Consider the following 23236-nt stretch of genomic DNA (forward strand, 5'->3'; position numbering starts at 1 on the left):
CCATGTTTATAGCAGAAGATTAATGTAATATATGTAATATATATAATAATGAACAAACTCACCCACCACAGGGCAGGGTTTTACATTGCAGCGTCTTCTTCAGAATTTTGTCTTAATCGGGTTAATCTCACAATCGGAATATTAATGTCCATGTAAACGTGGTTGATGAATGGATCCTGTGTAATCTCAACTCTGTGTGTGTGTGTGTGTGTGTCTGTGTGTGTGTGTGTGTAAGGCTCACCGCATGGGAGTGAGGGAACCCTCCGCCCCACCCGCCCACCTGGACACCCCCGGCCTGGGCTACCCGTCGACCCCCGGCGCCCTTCAGGGGGAAGGCCTCCCATCCACGCACTCCTCGGCCTCCCTCATCAAGGCCATCAGGGAGGAGCTCATGCGCCTGTCCCAGAAACAGGCCTCCCTGCCCAGCTTCCACAGCTGAGGCTCGCCCCCCCTCTCTGGCCCCTAGCCCCTTCCAGAGACCCCAGAGCTGCCAGCACTGCTTCCCATGGAAGCTGCCCTCCTTTGGGGGACAGGATGGACTGAGGGTGGCCCTGGGGGTCTGGTCGTGGATGAAAGATGGGGGCATCTGCACTGAGACTGAGACAAGTGACTGAGACAAGATCAGAGAAAAGCAGGAATTGAAGAAAAATTGTAGCTTTGGATCTCAAATAGTAGCACTGTGCATGTGTGTGCGTGTGTGTGTGTGTGTGTGTGTGTGTGTGTGTGTGTGTGTGTGTGTGTGTGTGTGTGAAGGACCTATTGAGAAAAAGGGACCACAAAAGGTTTTTCAAAAGAATGATTTTTTTTTTTTTGACAAGGGGGACTTCAGCCAAAACCTGGTTACCACATATTCTTGTGGATGTTTTTTAAATGTAATCTTTAAACATTTGACTTTGATTACTGTGCTTTTTTGCTTGTTTGATTGTTTGTGTACCCTCTGTTCTGAGCAGCAGCTGAGGCTTCATGTCCACGAAGAGCACTCTCATTTGTATTCTTTTTATCTTGCGGCCTTCTGCCCTCTTGAGTTGATGCTGTTACCTGATTATCTGCCGTTAATCTGGCAGCACTGAAGCGTTCCTCGACACCTTAAATACATACGGTATACTAAAAACCAAGGAAGAATGGCTTTTTACTGTGTGCATATTATATTTCCATACACTGTTTCATCTGTTCTTAATGAACTAGGTGCCCTGCTCACTGTCATTTCTGTGGTGCTAACACTTTTGATCCATGAACCCTCAAGGGCAGGCTTAAGGCTATAAGGCTAGACTTTCTCAGGCCAAGGTGAAGTCTAGACCCGAACCTAAACTGTGTTTTCTGGATTTTGATTTTTTTTTTTTTTGCCACCCACTCATGCCACGGCATTCAGACTGCAGGCTCAGACCATCCTGGGTTTGACCACCTGGGACAAAGTCCTGCCCTGCCACAGACCACTCTATGCCTTCTCCGATCCTAACAGGAGCAGATCTTAGCCCTAGTCTGTTGTTGAAAAGCGCCATATAAATGCGATGTGTTGTTGTTGATCTGTTGGTGTGGAACCTCAGCCTGTGGGTTACTCCAAGTATGTGGTTCAGCAACAAGCCTGGGTAAGTTAACTCAGTGTACTGTAAGTGGTAAACTTCCTTAAATAAAGGCCCTGTGGCTTTATTGTGCTAGGAGAATCAAAATCAACCTTTCTAAAGCGCTTCTATTACCTACACCAATATAACCAGATTAGGGCAGGATCTGATGTACAATTAGCTAAGGTTCTCTTGTAACAGATGGCTGTAAGATACTGGCCTGTCTCAGCCTGCTAATATGACGTTGTAAGGTCAATGTAGATGACCTTTACACATACCACAGGCCATCTGAGTATCAGATCACAGTGACCCAGCGTTTTACTAAATTGTTGCTGCATTTGATTGTCTGAGGCAGTTTTCTGTTGGCTGAGACAGGTTTTGATTGGCTGAAGCATTATTTCAATGGACAGCCTCCTCTGAGTGTGGGTGTACCTTTTGCTTATGTGTTGGACTGTCACAGCTGTTTCGAGGACTGCAAGAACCAAATGGAAGTTCTGAGGGTTCAGAGAAATGTAGCAGAAGAAATACCAAAGGCATTAGGAAGATGTTTGATACTAAATACAGATATCACAGGTTGAGACAAGAGCCAAACTGAACAATCCAGATTTAAAACAAAAAAATAGCAGTTCTGCAGTCAGAGACCACAGTGAGGTAAATAATGCAGCCATTTGAAACTGCGCCGCTGGAAGCACTGTCTGTGTAGACATGCAGTAAATGCTACTTTCTTTTTCCTCTGTTTTCTCCCAGTAGAGGAGGATTTGTTTACTTTACATGGGGTCTGTGTGTGGACTCTGCAACAGTAGATCATTTTTCCACATTCAGTCACTGTATCGACGAGCATTTTGTTTGAAGTGTGGTTTTTGGGTCCGAACAGGACTTCAGGGCACTGTGGATTTCAAGGAACCCAGATAGCGTCTGACTGGCCAAGGTCCGTTACATAGCGGGCTTCCATTAGGCCTTTATGACCCGAGCGCCTCCAGCCAGCAATGAAACCTCCATCTGTTGTCTTTCTTGGGTGCGTGCATGTTAGGGCACTGACTCTGCAGCAGCCCATAGTTTAATTCCTACCTGGTGTCCGTGTAATGTGTTCATTTGTGCTCCAAAGTGATGTGGTATTTTTCCCTTTTTAAAAAAAACATTTTCCCCAAACCATTTTCAGTGTTGTAGTTGATGGAGAGAGAGGAAACTGAAGCACTGTTCTCTCCCCGACATAAGCATCTCCTTAGTGATGGAGATGTTTTTTCTTATCTACCTTTGCCTGATGTTTTCATTCTCCATTTGATTGTCCCTGTTTGAGTTTTATCATTGGTATAATTTCTGTTTTTGTAAGTTTTTTTGTTAAATTAATATGTTCAATGTTTTTTTTCCCACATCTATGTAACCACAAAGTAGGCATTCTGCTGTTTGTTTATTTAAATAAACCAGATCAAGGTTTCACTGGCTGGTGTTTATCATCTAAATTTAATGTCATACTTTCTGGTTGACCTCCTTCATATGAAGATGTCAATGTTGTGTGAATGCCCTTACCACATATCCACAGGGATAACATTTGTTCCTATATACTTAAGCACCAAAGAGTATTTAGGTGCATTTACAAATGCATCTAGTATACTTACTGGATTAGTTAAATATTATATGTTATTGTCTTACTTCAAAATGGCTGAGGAGCAATGTGATGAACGAATAATACATTTACTCTACAGAAGTATTACGTAATAGATATATCCGCAAGCGGTGATGGCGGGCCTGAGCACCTGCAGTCTGCGTCCCGTGACATTTCGGACATATGACATTTCCAACAATGCACTCACATATGGTGTGATTGTCAAATGCACAAATCTGATGTGTGTGCTATTTGTTTTTGCAAGTTATATGCATCGAAATCACTTACTCACTTCCTGTTGGGTGTGACAATTTACACTGATGACATTCACTAGGTGGCACTACACCACAAATATGTGGGGTACAATGATGTGCTTCCAAGTATTTAATGACAATTTATGACATACATTTTGTGATATGCAGTGCCACAATTGACAAGTTATCCTAAAAACTCCTGTCAAATTTTTTAATTTTTGGTGTGTGTAGCTGAAAGTATATGCCAACCACGGGATCACTCACATAAGGGGGGCTCTAGCGAGTCCCTGGGCCACGCCGGATGTGTGTGCCACTTACTTTCGCCCATGGGAACCATCTCAAAAAAGGCAAAGTACGGCAAGATATTATCAACTATTACCAACCGTTTGGTGCTCGGGCCCAAGATATTATCAACTATTACCAACCGTTTGGTGCTCGGGCCCAAATAATTCTACAATTTGAATAATAATGAATTGATAATAAATCCAACATGATGAAACGCACAGGCCTCTGCTAGAGGTGCCAGTGATGAAGCGCACAGGCTCTAGAGGTGCCAGTGATGAAGCGCACAGGCTCTAGAGGTGCCAGTGATGAAGCGCACAGGCTCTAGAGGGCGCACTTGAGTTGCAGACGCCCCAGCTGGAGAAGAGGGAGCTGAGGGACTCCGAGGAGGACCTGAAAGAGGACAGGCTGAAGAGGCCCTGTCTCATGTTCGAGAACCAGGACACCTTCCAGAAACAAAGCGAACATTTGCAAACAGGTTTCTGTTTGCCTTGAGGGCAATTCCACGGAAAATGGACTTTTTGTCACATCCATAACGCCAGTGAAAAGCCTTGGCATTTGTATGATGTGAATAATAACATTCATTTTTTGTGCATTTTTTCTCATGTACATTCTTCAGCCAAAAATAGCAAATGCTCAAATTTCATGTAATTATTCACATATCATACCATCACATTTTACTGGCATTATGGATGTTACAAAAAACGTAATTTTCCATGGAATTGCCCTTGAGTTTTTAGTGAAAGTTTGCAAACACTGGAGAGGAGGTAGTTCTCTGCGTGAGCTTGACAAAGTGTTACCGTTACAATGGAATGTTTACATCAAATAGTTCAAATTGAACTGTTCAGAGAAAACATGCTCACCACGAACGTTCACCACTGTTTGCCACATCTCAGTTCTCACTGAGATCTGAACATTTTCTCCTAAATTCCCCTTAGGAGCAATAAGAATAGATTGAGAAAGTTGAACTTACGTTGGAGTTATTGTCTCAGCGCAAGTCCAGTTTAGATTAAACTGAAAAGCTATTCCGATTGCTTCTTATTTCTCCCAAGAAGAGTGTAGAAACAGATTATTTTTCTAATTTTGCTTTCACATAGGTTGTCTCAGGTTTACAGTATTTTTCAAACTGCTTGTATAATGAATTGATCTTTTCAATGCAGTGTATATGCCTGCTCTTAGCCACATTGTTTTGAAGGTGTATAGGCAACATTGTAACAGACTTTTTAAAACCATGAACAGCGATACTTAATCACTTACTGTAATCACCTATCAATAAACAGACAAGCCACACATAGGCTAATATATCTAGTGTATCTCCTTGACACACAATAGTCACCTAGTCAGTCTTGAATTTCCTCTTGGGGATCAATAAAGTATCTATCTATCTATCTATCTATCTATCTACCTACCTACCTACCTCATACAAATGTTAGGGTTGCTGTTAAATGTTGATAAAGTAGCATGCCTGCTTGCCCAGGTGCACATGGGTGAGTGGGTGAGAGTAAATTTGTTTGTGTGCGTGCGTGTATGTTTTGTGTGTGAGAGTTTTTCCTCTTGTTTGGGCAATGTTGCTTATTGCACCTTTAAGTCTGGATTCAATAATGGATTAATTATGGAAATGAATGAAGCAAAAATGCTCACGAGTTAATCTTATCTTGCTAATAATATTTTCATATCTGTTTTTCACCACATAATGTCAAAGTTATCAGTACGCTTTAGCACTGTTGTAAATGAGTTGTAATGTATGAACCCACTGAATCAGTTCGGCATCAGTAGCCTATGGGTTGTTTACATGTGCGTTTACACATGGATGACAAATAAAGGAGGGAGCTGTTCTTAATTTTTGTCTCTGTGAAAATAAAGCTGATTATTAATCAGTATATTAAATCAACATATTGTTACACATGGATATTCATGACAATCTAAATAACAAATATTCACGTGTTCTGTTCCAAATGAGGAAAAAGTGAACAGACTCATTCTGTGCCAAATGTAGATAAATAATCTATTGTAGCACAGAGCATGCGCTTGATGTTTGGCAAACATTGGGTCTGGTGAACTGTGACTCCGATCTTTTCCACAAGGCGGTGCTATGACTGTACACCAAGGGCATACATTTGGTCTCAGCTCTGGGAGGGACACAACCACCCACGTGGATAACAAATAAAGGAGGGAGCCGTACTTCATTTTTGTCTTTGTGGAAAGCTGTGATTATTAACCAGTATATTATACTACAATACTGAATGGCTGTAACCCTATTACCTCATCCTGTTCTTGCACTGACATAGTTTTTTATTTTACCTTGTCTACATTATACTTTACTCTCCTATTTGTCCATATTATTTATGCTGGTCTCTAGACCTTATTATTGCACTGTTGATATAATGTTGGAGTACTTTTTGCACCTTCACCATGACACTCACTCTCTTGAGCACCTTACCATGCACACATAACTAAAGGACTTCTGTTGGACTACTTTTTGCACCTTCACCATGACGCTCACTCTCTTGAGCACCTTACCATACACACAGAACTACAGGACTACTGTTGGACTACTTTTGCACCTTCACCATGACACTCAGGGCCAGATGTACTAACGCTTTTGCGCCCACTTCAGGCGTATTTGTTTCGCAATGTGCGTGTAAAATCATTGCGAGGTATGTACAAACAGGCCGCAATGATGTAAAAGCACAAACTGCCTGTCGCGGAAGCTGAAAGTGGCAGATTGCGTTTGTCATGTCATGCATATGCATTCATGGGAGGATCCAGGGGAAAGTGGGAGTTTAGCGTAAAAAGATGGGAGGGGAAGAGTAAAGAGTGCCTAGTTATGTATTCCACGGTATGTACAAAGACTGCTCCTGAAAGCGCACGTCTATTCTGCGCCTAAATACTTACGCCTTGTAAAAGCAGGTGTTAATCCAAATTGCAGTTCAATGCGTCAATAAGAGAACCTTTCAAAGACAACAGAATTGCTATTTAGAGCACCAGTTTTTGTGGTGAAAGTATTTGTACTACCAACAGCAACCTCAACTTTCGTTGGCCTTTCAAATGTCTTACTTTCATTTTCACGTCATTCACTTAAACTTTCCTACTTGCTAGATTTGATCAATCTTCCATAGCCTACGTGCACAAGTAGTTCTTTTTAATGTTGTCATCAGATAACTTCATTCAACTGCGCTTGTATGTAGGCGCTGCCATTCAGTTGTGGACGTTGGTAAATTGCGTTTAAGGGCGGAGAAAGGCAGAGAAAGGCGCAGTTTACACTAAGGATTGAACGATTGATAAATACTATGGTAACGTGGGTCTGACAGCGTTCGCAATCTGCGGTGTATCCATGACGCTGATAACGCTACGTTCGCAAATGTACACATCTGGCCCTCACTCTCTTGAGCACCTCACCATGCACACAGAACTACAGGCCCTGTCACTACAAGCGTCTCATGCTTGATCACCCTCAAGCACACTGGATTTTTTACATTTAATTTATATAGTATATTTAGTATTTAGTTTTGTTAGTTTTTCTTATCTCCTACTGTCTCTATTGTACAGTGGAGTTTGGTTATATGTTTATATGTATACTTATGTTTACCATTTCTGCTGTAAGTGCATGTTGTGTGTGATGTCTGTATGCTACTGAGACCCCCTGAATTTCCCCTTGGGGATCAATAAAGTATCTATCTATCTATCTATCTATTAGTCAAATCAAGTCAAGTCAGTTTTATTTAGTATAGCGCATTTAACATGCACAAAGTGCAACCCAAAGCGCTCTACATACAATACATTGACAAAAAACAAAAGTCAAAAAATGCCAAACGGAGCGGCGTAGTCGCCAGCGTTGACACCAGATGATGATAAAAAAAAAGATTATTAGACCCTGTACAGTTTATAGCGCAGCTGGTGGAGTTGCAGTGTGTTATAATAATGGGCTTCTGGACAAGATCTGCAAAAATGTAAAAATAATTTAATGTTTTGAGTTTGCCTAGACTAACTTACAGTGAACTTCTAATATTAAAGCAACACAATAAGACTTGGTATTAATCCATCCATTTTCAACATAGTGGGTACATCTTTTATAGTGCGGTATTATACTCTAATATGTGCTAATCAAGGGAACTTGAACTGAAATGAACTGAAATAATTCAGTGGAAATGCATGGATTCCAGTTGCTGCTACTGGAAGAAACTGGAATCCATGCATTTCCACTGAATTATTTTTGGAATCTGATCCCTTATCATACCTGTTCATTCTTACTCGTTGCTCGACTTATCGTGACTAAATTCAAGATGGCTGCAAACGTTAAACTTAGTGAAGATACTGTCTGTATAAATCATCTTGTAAGTAAACTACCAGTGCTTTTTCAAAGTTCTCAATGTCTCGTTTTAAATGTCAGGGCCCTAGGAAGTCTACCAATGAAGTGTGGAGATACATTGAGCCTCGTAAATGGGTGTAAAACAGTGATTTATTTGCATGGCTAGCCCGATGCCGAAGCACCACTACTGAAAAAGTTGTTGGTAGCATCTGCTAACTAGCGCCAGATTTTGGAGTGCAGGGGACAAGTCGAGATGGGCTATGAGACATACGTTCACACTCGGTATCATGTTTCAATACACTTTAGGTCAATATCACACCGGAATTCTCCTTTAACATATGAAATACAAAGAATACTGAACAATTCATCATTGCGGCAGTCAAGAAACATACCTTCATTGAATGTTTCTTGGCACATTTGCCAAGTATTACACAGCAGCACCATATGTTGAAGACAGACCAGCTGTAGTAGGTAGAGGGCACCTCCACAGATGACTGCTGAGTCTCTCGTGGTACAGATACAGATACAGACATAGTGGCACTGGTTCAATGTCCGAGTTAACTTTGCACCACCGAGCAGTTCAGATGAATCTTGGAAATGATGAAGGTGGATATATGGAACAAACATATATTCAACACCAACTGATGGCCACACACCACAGATGACTGTCCCTTCAACCATACACAAATGGAAAGTCTGTGGTTTCTAGTTTTGTGTGTGACGTGTGGAGGTGGCCTTGTTGATGTGTACAGAGAAAACCACTGGTTCAACAATCTCAGAGAGCACTTGTTTTTACTAGATATTACATTTGTACAAGACAAGATTTTAACAAGACTGACAAATTGCTATTTGAGGTAGGTTCAGGAAAACCTAGCTGCTATTGAGTTAAAAGTCAGAGAATAAAAATGTGTCAAAATTTAAAAAAAGTCAAAATTTACATCAGGCATTGTTGTGGCCTTTTGTAGGAGCAACTCATTCCAGAGTTTAGAAGCTATTCTGACAAATACTTTAGCCTATTAAGCCAGCGCTGTAAGTGACTATCTGTAGGCAACAGCAGCACCACATATGACCGACCAGCAAGTAGGAAGGCAACACTTCCTCATGTGACTGTTTAGTCTCCACAGAGTTACACAGTACATTCTACTGACAATATTATATGCAGAATATGTTAGATTTAGAATATGTTATGAGAATAATACAACCCTAAATCAGAAAAAGGTGGAAGTATTATTCTAGCCTTATGCCGCCTTCATGCCACATCGGATATTCAGAAATTCAGATTTCTGATAGAGGAAAAATTACTGAAAATGAAAATGAACGCAAAGTCGGGTCAAATTTTTTTATGCTCAGAGACTCGTGCGGAAGTCTTGTGCCCCGAGGTATCCGACTAGACGTCACTATCATATTCTCCAACCCCAGCGGTCTCTCTTGCAACAACACAAGAGACACATCTCACTCTCTTTACAAATAGGCAAGGTAATTTATCACTAAATTAATATTACAGATAGAAATACTCAGACATTTTCCTTCAAGTTAAAACAGACATTTGTAATGGCTCTTTTAACTCGGCATATAGGCAGACATTTTCCTTCGAGTTTCTTGCTCAACCATAGTAACCAGTTCTGATAACCTATTTATGCGTTTCCTGTATTTGTTTTCCAACCTGATCTCATGATCACTCTTTTTTGGGAGGTCAGGATTTTTAATGTCGGGTCCTCTGAGTTTTACGACCGGCATGAAGGCAGTATTAGCTGAAGCCCAGACCACAACCTAACGTGAATGAAAAACCCCAAAACGCTTGTATACTGTATGTACTGTATGGTGTACAGACGTGGAAGTAGGACCTGTGTGGTTGCAAAGGTGTGCGTCTCAGTTTGGCAGAGCTCCAGTGTGAGGTCAGATACCTGTGGCTCTCATTGACCCAGTATAGCTTCCGATGTGCCTCCTGAATAGCACAGGCATCGAAGTTTGTTGAGTTCAAGTTTTTGTTGTTGTTGACTCAGGTCTCAAGACAGGTGTTCCTTTACCAATTAGCCACAGGAAGTGACATCACTGAAGCCCCACCTGTAAGTCAGTGCTTACCCTACCATGGGGCCCTGATTTATCCTAACACATGGCACGGGGGTAACGTGCTGTTGGTACTGTGTTTCGACAGTCATGACTGAGCCTGGCAGTAAGCACAAGAAAAATATTTGGGTCATAGCACAACCAAGAGCAACCTAGCAACAAGCACAGTGCATGCCGCGTATAATGTGTAGGGGCCTTTACAGTAATCAGTCCCAGTTACACCTATTCCCCTTGCTACTGCCCCCTACAGAAACATTAAACTGGCACTTACAATACTATTTACACAATAATACTAACAAATAATGACTTATTATTGTTTTCAATTCATTAAAGCATTAAGAATAAACATTGTTTTTATTTATTTATGGTGCAACACTGGGACATTAAAATGGTCTTCCCTTCCCAATGTCTTCCCTTCCAATTCGTTGAAATGTATTAAAGCTACAGATTGAGGGGCCATTAACTTAGTATACAACTCTCCTCCCCCACTACCACCGAGCACCCTTTCATCGAGTTTGTGCTCGTCAGTGAGCACCAGACTGCACCAGACTGTGATTGACTGTCAGATCTCACACAGTCCTGCTCTGATTGGACCAGAAGAACTGGGAGCTGTGGATTTTTGCAAAACAAATATTGATGCTGATTTTTGTTGTTCTGTCGGAGCATAGTGTCAGTTTCAGTGAATATGATCAAAAAAATCTTGCCAACTGCAGCTTTGAATACAGTCTCAAAATCAGTTCAGTAAAATTATCTAAGTCATGGGATAATTAATTAAATGACAAGAAAATATATCACTTCAGCTTCACCTTATTTAAAGACTTAAATGGTTTAAGGTAGGGTTTCTCAACGGGGGCGTTCGTACAACCTAGGGGGGCGCTGGGAACGTGAGAGGTTTTTTTTTTTTTTACATTTTAAACTTTCATGGTTTTCACATATTTTTGGTGCAAAAATAGGCTACCTGAAATAAATAGGCTATTTTCATTCATGGGTTTCTAACCCCTCTACCGTCCCAGCTACATTTTACTGTTTATCTATGCTCAATGGTCATACAGTGCAGTTCGGGCCTGCAAACCAAAGATTCTAGAGCGCTCCGCTCTAGAATCTTTGCTGCAAACTCACGTCCCCCAGCCCCAGCTATCGTCATCTCTATAGTAACGCCTAAACAGGCCTCACGCGCGGAATCCGTTTTGTGATTGGTTGGATTGTTGCTATGTGCATATGTTGTTCACGTGATGTGCACTTGATTTTTGTCCATGATAAAATGACACGTCTTGTTGCCTACATTTAATGTTCCTATTGATTTAAAAAAAAAAAATCATTACAACCAATGCTGATGTGGTAGTGTTTTTTTTTTACCCAACCAGTCTCCTATTGCTTCTAACAGTAGGCTAAATCTGCTTAATAATAAAATAGGCTCATAGGGACATTTTCTTATAATTCCAGAAGAAACCAAAACAGCAGAGAAATGGGCTCGTTTTTATTAATTAAGCAATATAGCATGAGTGTGTGTGAGTGGCCTATAGCCTACCAGAGGATCAAAGTAATGAGTTTCCATGCCATTTTCCAGTCAAATCAGATGAATTTGTACAGCCGAAATACAAACACACACACAACTAAAACCCAGAAGATCAATCCAACTATCAGTGCCGTCTGGTTGAAACTGAATGCTGATTCAGAAGCTTCCTGTGCTCCCAGCAGATCTCCTTCTGCTATGCATCTCTCCACCTGAAATCCCAGCATTAACATATGAACACATTATACCACAGTTAACATGCAATGAATACTGAATGATTCAGAATTGCAGCTTCTACACACATACCTTTAATAAATGTTTCTTTGCCCGTTTGCCAAGTATTACACAGCAGCACCATATATTGAAGACAGGCCAGCCATAGTAGGTAGAGGGTACCTCCACAGATGACTGAGTCTCCCCTGGCACAGACACAGATACGGACAGAGCGGCACTGGTTCAATATCCGAGTTGACTTTGCACCACCGAGCAGTTCACCCAGTGGAGATGAATGACAAAGGTGCATAAATGGAACAAAGATATCTTCAAGACCAACTGACGCCCACCCATGCCTGCCTCTGCAACCATACAGAAATCGAAATGTGGTTTCTAGTTTTTGTGTGTGAGATACTGGCACTGTGGAGGTGGCTTTTTACAGGCCAAGATTTTAACAAGACAATGACAAATTGCCATTTGAGGTATTGGTCTGTGCATTTGCAGTAACTGGGGAAATGTACAACTAAAATAAAAGAGTCAGTTTGAAATGTCTACAAAGGAGAGTATATTGGCCCAGAATGTTGTCCTTGACCTTTTCGGTTTTTAAAGGTACAGTGTGCAGGTTTAGGTATTTAAAGGTACAGTGTGCAGGTTTAGATATTTTTGGCTACTGTAGAGCTCCCCCTAGAGTCGCAATATATTTATATTTTACTCTGTTGTAAATAGCAAACTTCTCGTGACTTGTCCCCCCTATACACAATGAAAAAGCTTTTGTTGTGGAGGTGAAGGATTAACAACAGGCAAAAACTCTCCAAAGACCTATATCTACTGACAAGGTAATGCTTCCCGATTCTCGGCCACTGTTCTTGAAGTCGCATGGCTGGTTTTCTCGGTAGCGACTAGCAATGTCTATGCTGTATAGCTATGCTAGGTGAACGATTTGCCTACTGTACTTGAAATTCAGTGACTTGTTCCTCAATACCCTTTACTGCATCCTCTCAGGAAAACCTAGCTGCCATTAAGTTAAAAGTCAGAGAACAAAAATATGTTTTAAGATGAGATTTAAAACAGGCATTGTTGGGGCCTTTCGTAGGCAGACATCCCAAGTCTCCCGGAAGTTCCGGGAGTCTCCCCCATTTTGATAGCGGCTCCCTGACGCCCGCAAATTAGATAAAATCTCCCGGAATCTAGAGTGAGCGATCGCCTTCGTGATGCCTCCCTGAAATGACTTTTTGCAAGTTGGGATGTCTGCGTAGGAGCAACTCATTCCAGAGTTTAGAAGCTATTCTTGCAAAGGCCCTGTCTCCCCTACTTTAGCCTACTTAGCAGCACTGTCAGTGACTATCTGAGGAGGCAACAGCGCACCACATATGACCGACCAGCAAGCAGGAAGCAACACTTCCTCATATGACTGCTTAACCTCCACAGAGTTAGAGAACACAGTATATATATATATATATATATATATATATATATATATATGCAGAATGTGTTAGATTTAGAATATGTTATGAGAATAATACTATTTACACAATAATACTAAAAAATAGCAGATTACTTTGATGAAAAGACTTCTTTATTGTTTTCAATTAATTAAAGCATTAAGAATAAACATTGTTTTTATTTATTTATGGTGCAAAATTGGGACATTGAAATTGTCTTCCCTTCCCAAAAGTCTTCCCTTCCAATTCATTGAATAGAATGTACTATACAGTCTCAAAATCAGTTAAGTAAAATGATCAGTCATGGAGTAATTAATTAAATGACAAAAAATGTAATGAAAACAAATGATTTTCAATATGATGTTTTATTTAATATAATCTATATGAACTAATGATGTAGGTGAAAACAATAAACTTGATTTGTCTTCTGCATCCAATTAATGTCTTACATAATACAACTTGACCTGTTTAGTTTCACCTTGAGAAAAGACTTAAATGGTTTAAGGCAATAGGTTTCCATAGAATTTTCCCGCAAAATCAACTAATTTTGGATACGATAGTACACCTGAAATACATACAGACACACAATAATGACCCACAGGATCAATCCAATTATCAGTGCTGCCAGATTGTAACTGAATGCTGATTCAGAAGCTTTCTGTGCCCCCAGCAGATCTCCTGCTGCTATGCATCTCTCCACCTGAAATCCCAGCATTAACACATGAGCACATTATACCACAGTTAGCATGCTATGAATACTGAACAATTCATCATTGTGTCCTCTTAACACATACCTCTTTTGAATGTTTCTTCGCCTCTCTGCCAAATAGCCAACAGCAACACCATCTATTGAAGACAGACCAGCAGTAGTAGGTAGAGGGCACCTCCACAGATGACTGCTGAGTCTCCCGTGGTACAGATACAGATACGGACATAGTGGCACTGGTTCAATATCCGAGTTAACTTTGCACCACCGAGCAGTTCAGATGAATCTTGCAAATGATGAAGGTGAATATAGGAAACAAAGATATCTTGAAGACCAATTGACACCCGCCCACCCTCTCAGCCTGTGCAACCACTGAAAGTCTGTGGTTTCTAGGTGTTTGAGATGTGTGGAGGTGTTGATGTGTACAGAGAAAACATTAATTTTAGAAAACATTTGTTTTTACTAAATATTATATTTAAGATTTTTACAAGACAATGATGAATTGCCAGTTGAGGTTAAAGTCTGTGCATTTGCAGTAAAATTGGGAGAATTTACAACAATAGAGATTCACTTGAGTGGTCTGTAAAGGCCAGCATATTGACCTAGAGAGATGTCCCTTTCAGTTTTTAAATAGCAATTCTCGTCAAATAAACAAATCCAATTAAAAAATGAAGCGCACAATTCTAATTTAATACCGTTTTGGTGAAATTCTGTGAATTGTTCCTCATAACCATTTAGTACTGCTTCCTTTCTCAAAAAGCTAGCTGTGATTCTGAGTTAGTCTGAGTCAGGGAATAAAAGAGTGTTTTTTAAGACGAGATGCAAAACAGCCATTGTTGGGGCCTTTTGCAGAGGCAACTCATTCCAATGTTTAGAAGCTACGTTTGCAAAGGCCGGATCTCCCCTACTTTGACCTACATTTTGACCTACTTTGAACTGCTTGGCCTTGATAGGCTTTTTGCGGTTGTGCAGAGAGATTGGACCCCCGTTGTAAGCAAACAAATCAATTCCATTCATTTATAGTGTCACATAGATGAATGTCTCAAGGGACTTTACAGGGTCCAGTTTGAATTTGTTCAGAGCATATTGGTCTCTCTGGTGAAGGAATAAACCATGACCAGAACCATGGCTCATAATGCCTATTGGGCCAGTCAATCTAGCCCAAAAAGACAACAAATTTGCAACAGAAATGTCTCTTAGTTTTTATTGGTCCTAATCAAGGGCGTCATAGTGGGGGGACAAGTGGGAATAAATTACCCGGGCCCCAAGTGGGGGAGGGCCCCTAAGGAGTTGAATTTTATTTAATAAATAATTTCCTTAATTTAAAGATCTTAATAAATGTTGTTAACTAATATATATGCAAATATTTCGGGTAAATGCATCAGTTGATTGATGTATTAAATTGTGTCCAAGCCAACATTGTTTTGAGGGCAGGCACCCTCTCCCTTGCACGAAATGGTTCAGTCCGCCTTCCCCTGCACGTTCATTCAAGTAACGTTCATTCTGCCGAAGCGGCAATGCAGACGGTCACGGTGTGAAGATGTCTAAGTCTAAGAAAGCTAAATCCGGTTCCCAGAAAAGAAAAGAGAGGCAAGAAAGGGAGAAAAAAAGAAATGAGGGAAAACAAGTGTTAACAGCCTTCTTTCCCAAGAAAGGTGAGCCCAATGTGAAAGCAATAGTCTACAAATGAAATTAACTCCTGAAGGTTACAAAACACTTCAATACCACCGCGAATCCGCGATTATCAGTGCTAAAACAGCATTAACACAAAATTAGAAATAACATGATGCCTGATTTATAGCCTACATAGCCAACATTTCAATAGCCTACTAATTCGAAAATTATTATGAGCTAATAGCTTAACTTAGTAGGCTCGATGTTATATAGGTTCATGAGGAAAGGCTGTCAAATTAGTAGCAAAGCTAACTTGTGAAACGCATCACACTCAGTTAGCTATAGATAGCTGTTCTCTCAGGCAAAAGTGTTCAATTTGTATAGATGGCTGTTATCTCTGCCAAAAGTGTTTTCATTCATTTCATGTTCTAGCTTTTAAACATTCTTCAAATAAAACAGAAATTCAGTGAAGTCTTGGGTAATAAGATTATTTTCTGTTATACAGTACATATAAGAGTTGTTAGATTAATTCAATGTGTGATTAGATAGTAGTTAGTTGTGAACCTCATGCTTCATGCTTACAGCCGGTGGTTGGTTAGTTGGTTGGTTGGGGGGGGGGGGCCCATGGCCACCACTTGTGCATAGGGCCCAGAATTTGGTGCTACGCCCCTGGTCCTAATACCCTCCTGAATCATATACTAAAAGTCTACGTCCACCATAGATGGAGTGGAACATATTTTTTTCGAGATTAAAGGCCAAAGTTGTGCCCAACACTCTAAGTAAATTGAGCAGTATAAATTAATAGCTATCACTACAAAACTTCTCCAGTTGATTAGTGGCATCATACCAAAGAAAAAATGTATTACAAGTTTTTGATTTTTTTTTTATACATGCAAATTAGGCATTTATTCATAAACTGTACCATAATTTGCAAAACACGCAATCTGAAAATTTGAGCCTAATTTTAAGCCTAATTAAAAATGTATTGTTTCATTATGTTGAGACAATACAGAAAGACAAAATTAAAGAAGGGACTATGGATATGTTTCTTTATCACCCCATACATTAGAAATATTATTTAGAGTCAGATGTCTTTGGTATAAAATGTAGAAAATATCAGGCTGTTCTATATTATAATTTTTTTTTTTTATCAGGCTATTAATACATTTTTTCTTTGCTATGATGTTACTAATCAACTCGAGAAGTTTCGTACAGTAGTGATAGCGAGTGTTGGACACAACTTTGGCCTTTAATCTCGAAAAAAAATGTTCCACACCATCTACGGCCAGTTCAGCTCCCACTACAGAGCCAGCCTTCCTTACCAGCCTGTCAAGTCGTCCAGCATCCTTCTTCTTTGTGCTTCCTCCCCAGCATACCACTGCATAGAAGAGGGCGCTGGCCACAACAGACTGGTAGAACATCCTGAGGAGCTTGTTGCACACATTGAAGGACCGCAGCCTCCTCAGGAAGTACAGCCTGCTCTGTCCTTTCTTGTAGAGTGCATCAGTGTTGGCTGACCAGTCCAGTTTATTGTCCAGGTGGAGACCCAGATACTTGTAGGTGCTTACCACCTCCACATTGACCCCATCAATGGAGACTAGTAGCAGAGCGGGCTTAGACCTGCGGAAATCCACCACCATCTCCTTGGTCTTTGAAGTGTTAAGTTGAAGGTGATTGAGTTTGCACCACTGCACAAAGTCCTCCACCAGACTCCTGTACTCCTCCTCTTGCTTGTCCCTGATACACCCCACAATTGCAGTATCATCAGAAAACTTCTGCATGTGGCATGACTCGGTGTTGTAGCAGAAGTCAGATGTGTACAGGGTGAACAGGATTGGAGAGAGCACAGTTCCCTGTGGCGCTCCGGTGCTGCTGATCACAGTGTCAGAGAGACAGTTCTTCAGTCTGACGAACTGTGGTCGCTCGGTCAGGTAATCTGTAATCCAGGTAACCAGGTGAGCGTCCACACCCATCTGCAAGAGCTTGTCTCCCGGTCTGAGGGGTTGGATGGTGTTAAAAGCACTTGAGAAATCAAAGAACATGATTCTCACAGCACTTTTCCCCTTGTCTAGTTGAGAATGTGTCCTGTGTAAAAGATAAGTGATGGCATCGTCTACGCCCACTTTCTCCTGGTATGCAAACTGTAACGGGTCTAGTGCATGGCGTACCTGGGGTCTGAGCATACCTAAGACCAGTCGCTCCATTGTTTTCATCACATGTGATGTTAGAGCGACAAGCCAACGGAGAGTTGCTAGTCTAGCAACTCTCCGTTGGCTTGTGAGCTCCAGAAATCGAAACTCAATCAGGCCAATCAAATCGTGTATAGAGTCGTTAGGTGGGCTTAACATAATGATTGTAATTTGCTGCCGCTAGGGGCGCGTCTAGATTTCTAGGCTAGTTCAGTGCTTCACCAAAGCTTCATTTGCCCATCACTACTATATGGACTGCACAAGACACTTCATGGGAAGTTATAATACCACAAGGTCTTTACAGCTTCTTATTGGTTTGAATGACTGTCTATATGATTGCCTTTTATGTGCTGTATGTTCCTGTGTATGTATTGCCTGGTTTAACTGGATTGGCACCAAGACAAATCCCAATCAACTGTGTTGACATGGCAATAAAGTATTGAACTTCAACTTGACCTACAGTATATTGTCAGGGTTAGGCGGATACAGTAGGACACAAGTGCAAGACTCCTCCAGGCAGAAATTAGAAAAGCACACTTTAATGACTGACAAACTTACTAACAGACAGGACTTACAGAGTAAACAGAGAGACAATCTGACAAGGAACACAGAAACAGTGAGACAATAACGGGGAACAGGTGTCAAATGACAGCAGACTGGTAAACACAGAGCACATGACAGAAAACAATACACAGAATGGCCACCAGGGTGGCACAATGTCAACAGTCCAGGCCAGATCCTGACAATATATTGTGTATAATAAGCTAGAATTGCATGTACACATACCTAGCATCCTAGCTCTACCCTCTCCTTCGGTCTCTTCTCCTCCTACTCTGCTGTACATTATCCCACCCTGTTCCACTCTTTCCGTGATTGAAAACCCTTGAACACCCAAACATGTCCATTACTGTAGGTGTTTAAATGTGTAAAAAGTAAAAAGTAATTTCAGATATGCACAGGAGAGGTATAGGTGCAGCCAATGGATAACCAGTAATGTCAAGACCCTTCTCAATAGGAAAAAGATGGCGTTTAAGGAGGGGGACATGGCAGAGCTGAGGCGAGTACAGGGGGAACTCAAGAATAAGCTGAAAGAGGCTAAGGAGGACTACAGAAGGAAGATGGAACCAGGCTCGGACTGGTAATCTGTACAACCGGGCAAATGCCCGGTGGGCCGGTCCACATTTTTTAAAAAGTTATTTAGCCTATTTGCGGCCCGTCATGTAGACCTAGGCTTAGCCTATAAATGCAGTTGCATCCATTTGGATTGGGGGGTGACAGGTCAATCATTTTGGCCTCTTCATGACAGGTTCAGTGTGTGTTACGATCGCGCCCCCCTGCCCCACCCCTCAAGTGGATTTGTCCAAGCAGCCGCTTGGTTTGTGGGGAAATATAGCCTACGAGTCCATGCATGGTAGCCTAGGCTATATAAGTGCCCTCCGCTGGCTGGTGTTCACATCATCGCAGTTTAACCGTAAACAGCAATCAGAGGTGTCTAATTTGATTCCATAAATATATTGTTTTTATAGACGTAAGTTGCACGCGCTACGAAGAGCTTCCATTTACTGCACCATGTAGGCTACTGTAGTGCGGTTTGTCTGTCAACATAAAAAAAAACTCCGGGTACCTACAATTTTCGCACAACTTGGTGGAAAAGTGTAGCACAGGTTAAAGAAAACCTATTCATGTTTGGACTCAAAAGGAACTTTAAAGTATTTCCCATATAGTAGCCTTTTAGCTCACAACGACAGTGAAAGTGGAACTTGGAAAGTGGAAGTCTCTCCACCGAGTGTTACATTAGATGCACAATCAATCGCGAGTCGATGCACGTAAAAAGTAGTTACTAACGTAAGTAGGTTAGTAACGAAGGTAGCCTAATTTTGCAAAATGTGATGACGGCACACAAACTTGGGCAAAAACGTTTAGTATACACTTGTGGTGATAGCCTACAGTTAATGTGAATCGCTGACTATAACCAATGTAGAAGACTTGCACCAAATAGGCCTAAAGGCTGTGGTTGTGTTTCTACAACATGTTGACACAAATCGTAATTTCTGTCAACTATGACTATCTCCATGCATGTTCAGTAGGCCTAGCCTATATTTTTCATTTAGTCAAGCAGTGACATGTGGTTTAATCAGTGTTGGGCAAGTTACTTCAAAATCGTAATATATTATCATAAATTGTCATTTCAAAGTAATTCATTACATTATAATATTACTGTCTCTGAATTGTAAGGCATTACACTACTATTGTATTACTTTTAAGTTACTTTTACCAAAATATCTAGAAATATGGATTTGGAATTCTAAATGCAGTTTATGGAGTATGTGATATAATTAGTTTAATTGCTTTTGCATGGTTGCATGATGCTTGCATAAGAAAACAAATACTTCTCAAAACAACAATTATATGGGTGCTATTGTTTTGGAATGTTTCCCTCATGCAAGCATCATACATTGGTAGGAAATAGAGAAAAAAATACATGTTTTTTTAATAAAGTTTAATTTGAATGCCGGATTCAGGAAACACAATACCAGCTTTTTTGGCGAGCAGATAGGCGTAAATCACTGATCTGTTGATCTTTAACAGATAGAAAGAAGGCTACAATAGCTTTTGGCCACATTATATTCAAATTTGACTATACAATACTCAGTGCTATGCAGTGTATTATACAGACTCTGCTCTGTTTCTATGGAAGTTCCAAAAATCAACGTTGTTCTATTAAGTGTCGTTAAACAATTAAATAGCATTCAACAGGTTGAAGCGGAGCTTTGATACCAACGTTATCGATTAGTTTCAGTTTCTCTCGCGTAGACGCCTGCATTGAATGAATGCTCATACCACCACTTTATTGTATGGCTCCATGTTTAATGACATCGATAGCAGAAACGTTTGTTTTCTTTTTTTTGTCGGTCCGCGGTATCTTCAACTGCGCAGCAAATTATCAGACGAAGCACCGGGCCTAATTTCACTCCAAGACTCCGCGGACCAGCAGTCTCCATGTTGCGGACCCACATCAAAACAAAGCTATTTCCTGATTAGTTGAGAAATCCTATTTTCTGATTGGCCGATAGGTTAGTAACTGAACAGAAGTTCAGAGACGGTTGATAAAGTTAACTATAGAATCTTTGAGCAGCTCTCTGAGCTGAATGAGCGCACAGACAGCAACGTTGTGTGACACGTTTGTAAAATATAGACCTTAGAAATTTCTGTGCGGGCAAGTTAATAATTTCTCGGAGTGAGAAATGACATGTGTGGCGTGTGAGCGTGTGAAGTCATTGAAATGCGTGTGTCTCACGCTAAATGCGTGAGACTTGAGAGGTCTGATGGGAAAACCCAGGCTGTGTGGCATTTTCAGATAAACAGAAGCAGTGTATAATGGTAGCAGTATCATAACACCACACCACTGGCTGAGGACAGCCACAGTATGTATTGCATGTTGTACCTGGGAACAGTAAAGACTTCCCCTCACATTACAAGACTGCTTGTTTGACAACATATTTCTCATGACTTATTCTGTGATTGGTGATGGTTTTTGGTAGCCTGATGTGTCATACTCAGATTCTAGTCAGAAGAATATGAGTCTGATATTGCTCCATGGGGACGTAATACGAACGAACCATCCTTCTTCTCCATACAGTAAATGCCTTAACATTGTTTTATGGTCTTTTGTAAAAGTTATTGTGCTTTCAATATGTCCTACAACACCTGATAACGAAATCTAAGACAATGAAATACGTAACAGGGTAGGCTATTCGGAAAAAAACGGATATTTCCCCTCCTTCGCTTTTAAAAATAATTCTGTTGAACACCAATGCTACAAACACGTTATAAACAGCTGGGGAAGGGTGTCGCAAACCCCTTCAAGCAAACAGGTGGCCAATCAGAGATTTCAAACAAACGTGGGAACAACATGTCACAATGCAAACTCAATTTTTCCTTGAGGAGTTTTCCCACATATCAACTTTGCCCAAAGTTTGCAAAAATGCATTTTCGTTTTTGTGATAGACGAGACACTGTCTGTTGCTCACCTGTCCATCATCGGAAAGCCCAGTTTGATTGGTTCGAGCATAGTTGCTACACGACGGAGCAATGCCCACTGACCTATAAACACTATCCAGTGTTCTTTATAGATCAGTGAGCAATGCCGGCGGGGCTAAGTTCGTCTGGCACCCAGGCTAGGTTTTTGGTGCATTATTCCTGAATATGAGATTTTGGGTTTGTGGATTGCTTGGCCTTTGACAGCATTACTCTTCTGAATGATGATACAAGCAACACCATAATGTAGGCTACTATAATGTACCCCTTCAGCAGTGTGGGCGACAATGGATAGTCCAACCAAAGAATGTTCCACAACTGTAGGCCTCCTCCAAGGAAACACCCTCACTCCTTATCTATTTAGTCATTGTTGTGGACTACGTTCTCTGGAAGAAAAAGCCAGAATGATAAAAAAATGTGAAAGAGACAAGTATCCAGATGTTATTGTACTAACAGAAATAAATTAGAAAAATGCTCAAGCCCCGCCAATACTGTATCTCTCGATGATGATCTGCAGCGGCTGGTCTGTTTCGTAACAGACAAACGAGGGCCTCCATGGGTGACTCACCACTGTGACCTGCTCTGATAAAGTGTGGTGTTCCTCAGGGTTCCATTTTGGGCCCTCTTTTATTCTCTCTTTATATGCTACCCCTTGGCTCAATTTTAAAAAAATATAACATTCAGTATCACTGCTATGCATAATGCAACTTTTTTGCATTATGTCAAAATTATTATTTCTTCATATTCTGTTATTTCTAGGTAATTTGTATAATGTTTGAACACATGATTTTCTAATCACCAGGGTCATTGCTTGCTCTCTCTGGAAACAGCATGAGTGTATGCTGGTCTAGGGTAGTGTATGCTGGTCTAGGGTAAGATACATGTTGCACTTGACTTGGAATGTCAAGACCTCATGGGGACCAAACTCGAAGATGACCACAGGGTGTCCAGTGAAAGTCAGGTGCACCCCTACAAACAGCATGGACCTTCTCAGATCTTCCATCAGGCACAGTAAAGTTGCTATAGGCCTATATATATATATATATATATATATATATATTTTTTTTTTTTTTTTTTTTATTGCAAAAGCAAAAAGCAAGTATATAGTACAAGCTATAACCAATCAAATAACAGTACATTCATTTCATCAACATATAACATATAATACATTTAAAATACACACATACTGTACATTGGTCCACTAGCCACTTTACCATTGTCTTCTGCCTCACTGTTTGCATGCTTTATTAGCACATATGCACAACCCCTCCGTCCATGCCACAGCCGAACTGTGACCACACTTACTGTATACCTTTCTTAATATAGTTATTTATACATAGATATATACAGTAGACTTTATTCTTGCACTGTTGCACTGTTTGACTTACTCATTTGCACCATCACCATGACACTCATTCACAAAGAGCACCTTACCTTACCTTATGCA

The 23236-nt window shown here is 40.8% G+C and overlaps 1 protein-coding gene across 1 annotated transcript in view; it reads left to right on the forward strand.

The window, feature by feature from the left end:
- The window catches only part of si:ch211-1e14.1 (UPF0606 protein KIAA1549), a 61333-nt gene extending 58339 nt beyond the window's left edge, over positions 1-2994 (forward strand). Inside the window, 1 exon segment of the mRNA XM_042110911.1 lies at positions 236-2994. Within this exon segment, the coding sequence (XP_041966845.1) occupies positions 236-439 (204 nt within the window). The 3' untranslated portion in view covers positions 440-2994.
- Positions 2995-23236: the final 20242 nt, after the last annotated feature.

This window comes from Alosa sapidissima, chromosome 11 (assembly GCF_018492685.1).
Source record: "Alosa sapidissima isolate fAloSap1 chromosome 11, fAloSap1.pri, whole genome shotgun sequence".
Taxonomy (NCBI): Eukaryota; Metazoa; Chordata; class Actinopteri; order Clupeiformes; family Clupeidae; genus Alosa; species Alosa sapidissima.